The 5423-nt window shown below is 24.8% G+C and overlaps 1 protein-coding gene across 1 annotated transcript in view; it reads left to right on the top strand.

Moving 5' to 3' along the window:
• Positions 1-3288: 3288 nt before the first annotated feature.
• LOC105621669 (probable multidrug resistance-associated protein lethal(2)03659) overlaps positions 3289-5423 on the top strand; it is a 22846-nt gene continuing 20711 nt past the window's right edge. The window contains exon 1 of the mRNA XM_012203136.1: positions 3289-3383. Within this exon, the coding sequence (XP_012058526.1) occupies positions 3289-3383 (95 nt within the window). The remainder of the gene's footprint in view (positions 3384-5423) is intronic.

Below are 5423 nucleotides of genomic sequence, written 5' to 3'. Positions count from 1 at the left end.
AATACAGATTTTTTCTATGATTTTTGGAATGCAGCTTACTTACCGATTGGTTTTTACTTACGGATCCATAAATAAGAACCAATCCCTCGGTGAACAGATTGTATTCCGAAACTCATTAAAAAAAAGTATTGCAACCTTTTAGTCGGTAAGTATACAGTTTAGAAACTAGTCAATTATAGATTATAGTTGAAGTGAGTCGTACGTTGATAGTGTAAATGATCATTTTACGAACTTAATAACAAGTATTATAATCAAAGGGATGTGTATGTAATATCCGCATAACAATATCCAGTGAGAAATAACAATCGAAATCAACAAATCGACGTCGATTTGACATCCATTCCATTGTCATTTCTCACATAATATGTGTGCTTTGCGTGTAATATTTGTGGCAAATTAGTTGATGCTATTAATAAATGTAATGAATAAGGTAAAATTATAATTCATCGGAATTATGTCGCTATTATGTTAAATTTACTAATTTGTATGCGACAATGTTAATAGAATAAAATTTACACACTTGCACTTAATCGATATACATACAAGCCATTATTTCATTAGAAAATTCTTCTCCTTTGTGTTCGAAGCCAAAAGACACGAGAAAAAAACAGAAACATATGGAAAAACATTGATGCGTAAATCTAAAATTGATATGTCAGGAATTGATAATATTATTAAAGTTGACTCAAGACAAAATTTAAACGGGCTTTTTTATTTTTGTATCCAAAATTCCAGAGAAATATATTAAAATATGTAAATAAATGTAATACTATAAAAAAAAATAAATCCAATAAATTGTCGCATGTTTGCGCTTGCGGAACAGCATTATGCGTGCGTATATAAATCAATAAAAAAATATTTTGCGATAAAATGAAAGAATTCTAGAAAGTTTGGTATGGTTTGTTTTCTTTGTTTCCTGCACTAGACTCTCGTTTCCTAGAACTTTCTTTCTCGCTTTAAATAAATATCAAATACATATTTATTTCACTTTAAGTTCCAAAAGTGTACACTAGTTCAGCCACAGAAAACAAACCTATACTTATATGTATTTTATACAGACAATTCCTGCAAAAGAAGAATAGAAAGAATATGTGAACATTACTGCCTGCTATATCAGTTAGTGGTTCATTTTTTCAGATGTTCATTTTTGCTTATCTTACAAAAAAGTTAATTATTGCAAAATTTTAAACAATATTACATAAACTGCTATATCATCCGGTAGAAGACACTTTCTAGTTTGTATTTATATTTAAAAATTTTTATTTTTATCTTTTAGAAATATAATTTAAGAATAAAATGATATCGACGACTTTCTTTTAAATTTTATTCCATTATGTATATTTGGAAATTACAATAATATAGTAAATTGAAGCACCACAGTTCTGGAAATGTTCTAAAAGAAATACTTGTCGTTCTGACCAATTTTTGAGATACATAATTTTAAAACTAGCTAATTATAGATAACGGTTAAACGATTATCTGTCCGTGAATCGCGCGTCGATAATGTTAGTGATCGTGCACTTCAGGCTTACAGACTTTAGACAAAAGATTGTATGGATAATGTCCACATAATAACTGTGTGATGCATGTAACATTCGTTGTGAATTGATTGATACTGTTAATAAACGAACGTAAAAATAAGGTAAATTTATATTTTATTGGAATTTTATTGCTATTATTTTATTTTATTACTATTACTTTATAATTTACATAAAAATAAGATAAATTTATAATTTATCGGAATTATATAGCTATTATGTTATTAATTTGTATACAATGTCAATAGAATTAGATACGAATAAAATATGAATAGTATTGTAATCAAGTGACATATATGTGCGAGTTATTATCTCATTACAATAAAATTCTAATTTTTAAATTTTATTAATTAACCTTTATTTTTTAATTTTTAATTAATCTTTATTTTTTAATTTTTAATTAAAAATTTATTGCTTACTTCTTTCGTTCATTTATTCACTTATTTTTTCAAGAATGTATACCGATTATAATATGAATTATGTGCATTGATTATTATGTATCTACTACTTATAATACGAGTATACTTACGTGAATATTGATTTATGACTGCGCATTTTAAAATGAAATAATTCCATTTGTTATTACAATGACTTGCATTACAGTAACTTATTTTTTTATTAAAGACTAAATTTCGCGCAATTACAAACTAAAAGTTTAATTCTTCACTCGCCTCTGCGTGTAACATAGTTATCGGTCTTTTTTTCTAATGTTGGTGTTTTTGTAATTTTTAATTTTAAAGTTAGTTATTATAACGGATCAGAAAAAAAACCATTAATATTTGCTCTATTGATGCAAAGCACATTTAAAATACTTTTATTTGAAAAATGAGAAAAAAGTATCTTAAATTTTAATAAATATTTATTTAAATAGTACCAACTAAATATTTATTAAATATAAAAATGTATTTATTGAGTACAAAAAATATTAATTTGATTTACTCACTTCTTTTTATTAAGTAAATATTTATTGTAAGTCAATGTTTAGTTGGCAGTATTCAAATAAATATTTCTTAAAATTTAGGCTAATTTTTTTTTCAGTATAAGACAATTGTTTTATATTTCAGCGAAGTATACAAAAATATTTTGTATCAAAATTTTGTGTTTCAAATATTAAGATTGACAATCCATTTTATTATTTAAAAAACAAAAAACAAAAAATTTTTCGATTTAAATACAAAATACGTAATACTTTTATGTGCTTTGCTGAAATGCAAAACACAAAATATACTTATATTGCAAATACTATATATTTTAAATAAAAGTATTTTAAATTTAAATTTTAATTTTAAAAAATTAAAAAAGTATCGTATACTAAAGGTAATATTTATGTAATATTTTCGCCTATGTGATCTACATAAGAAACAATACAATTGTCTTATTATTGTGAGAATATTTTTACATACATATTTTTTATTTTATGAATTGTCCAAAACTATAATAAAAACGAGACATAAAATATAGAGTTCATAAATATTGTTGGACACTTGACATTGCGCTCGTATTGACTACAATCATACTTATAACTCGCGCTATATCGATTATGCAACGCAAACCTACGCGTGCCAATGACAGTATAGTGTCTGCACTCGTGCAGATTCGTGCTGACGTTGAATCATGACAATAGCATATGAGTTCAAAAAGGTCAATTGGCACATGACAACAATTATTCTCTTTACAATATGCCCTTTAAATAAAGAGAGAAACAAATTTAATAACATCGTTGGCAATTGTTGTCTGGATCATTCCTTTCATGACTGAACTTTTGCAAATCAAAGCTGTAAGAGCATCGAGAACAATCCAGAAATACAACGGTATAAAAGAGACACGCAGAAGTGACTCAACACAGTACACGAATTCGCTGTCGAGTCGAAACACGAACAATCATTGTGAAGTCATTATTGCTTATTTTAAAGAAAAGAGATTCTCGTGGTCGCGAAAAGTTTTTCGAAAACCTTTATTACAGTTTGCAACACGTGCGGAAAATAAAATCGTTTGTTTTATCACTTGTAGTGCAAAGATAACCTTAACGTCAACACTCGATTGTATTTTAATATATGAAATCGCTTACTTCTAAAAACGAAATCGCAATTGTAAGACACTCAGTGTAAATAGTATATATAGTCATAAAAAATTCAGTTTGAGCATTTCACAGTTATTATCAAAGATGATTTTGAGAACTTACATGTGTGCGCGTGTAGTCTTAATCTCAGCTTAAACTACGGTCCAAACAGAGTATATTTAACTTGTAAATACAGTGCTTATCACAAGTTTTAGAACGGCTGATTATCTAAGAAAGTATTGATTTTTATTGGAAAAATATTTTAAATAAAAATTGTAGATTTTAAAAGATCTATTAAGAGATGATATTTATTTCAACTTTTAATAACTTTGAAAAGCACGATTAAGGTAAATAAAAAAATAAAAGTTAGTAAGGGTTTCCATTAAAAATTTTTTTTGTTCATCTTGACCGCGCTTTTCAAGATCATCTAAAGTTCAAATAAATACTGTACGGCCTAATGGACTTTCTTAAGTCATACAATTTTTGTCTAAAAATTTAGTTTTTTTCATAAACCTGCTAATGCTTTATGAAATAATTGGCTATTCCGGAACTTCGGACACGCAATTCGGAAATATTAATTTTTTTGAATAGAAAATATTTATTTGTACAGATATAGAGATTAGAAATAAAATTAATAAAATCAAAAATAAAAATTGACATGTAAACCATTTTTTTATTAAACTAGTTAAATATAAAATTTTGAACATTTATTACAATTATTATTACAATTATTATTATCAGTCATACAATTATTTTTACTGATCAACAATTTACTAAAAATAAAAATAAATAAAATAATTATGTAATACGAATTATGTTAACTAGCAAAGCTTAAAATGATCTACATATTTAGAATTTAGAATATTTAATTGTTTAAATGGAAGAATTGTTTGCATAATAATTTTTGTATATTTGATATAAAATAATTAAAAAAATTTTTTTAATTTTTAAAGAACATATAAATTTAAAAAAATTAGAATTATTGTAATAAAATAATGATTTGTATCTATGTCACTAAGTTGACTTCGAAAGAAACAAAAAATATGATGAAATGATTGCAAAAAAGGAAAAAGGCAGAAGATAAAAAGCAGAAAACAGGAAGTAAAAAACACATGTAGATTAGGCTTTAATCATGATTATACACAACTAGCAAACTCTAGTTGGCAAGTTGCTCTTTACGAGTAACAAACTGATGCTGACACGTTATTTTAAAATTAGAATTCACGTAAGTTTAATGTAATAGACATACTGTCTCACCTTGTTCCAAAATTAAAATTAGTTGTTTTAACAGTTGTTGGTATCATCATTACATCCTGAGAGAAGAAAAAAAGTTGCAATTACTATAATTACTATAATTTATCTATAATTTATAATCATTTTTTGAAACAACTATGTACTATTTTTTGAAACAACTGTATTTATTGTTGTAATCATGCAAATACAATTGTGTTATTAATAATAAATAATAAATAATTAATTGTGTTATTAATAATATAATAGTCACACATACACTATTTAAAAATCTTTAGTTTCTAAATATATTTTTTATTATTATAACATAAATAGTAAATGAATTTAAAGAAATAAAATGTTTATTTTATTTAACCATTTATATTTTGATATTTTATTATACTAATATTTGAAATTATAGTAAGTACAGATTTTTCATGTTGTATAAATAAGCAATCATGTTGCTTTTTTAATAACGTGTTCTATTTCAATTAGAAATGCATTTCAATTAGAAATATACATATATAACAACATATGCTGTTGTAGCCAACAATTACAACAAAATATGAATATATATATATATATATATATATATA

The sequence above is a fragment of the Atta cephalotes genome (genome assembly GCF_000143395.1).
Source record: "Atta cephalotes unplaced genomic scaffold scaffold00035, whole genome shotgun sequence".
NCBI lineage: Eukaryota > Metazoa > Arthropoda > Insecta > Hymenoptera > Formicidae > Atta > Atta cephalotes.
The sequence above is the reverse complement of the archived record's forward strand: the minus strand, read 5'-3'. Positions and strand labels throughout refer to the sequence as shown.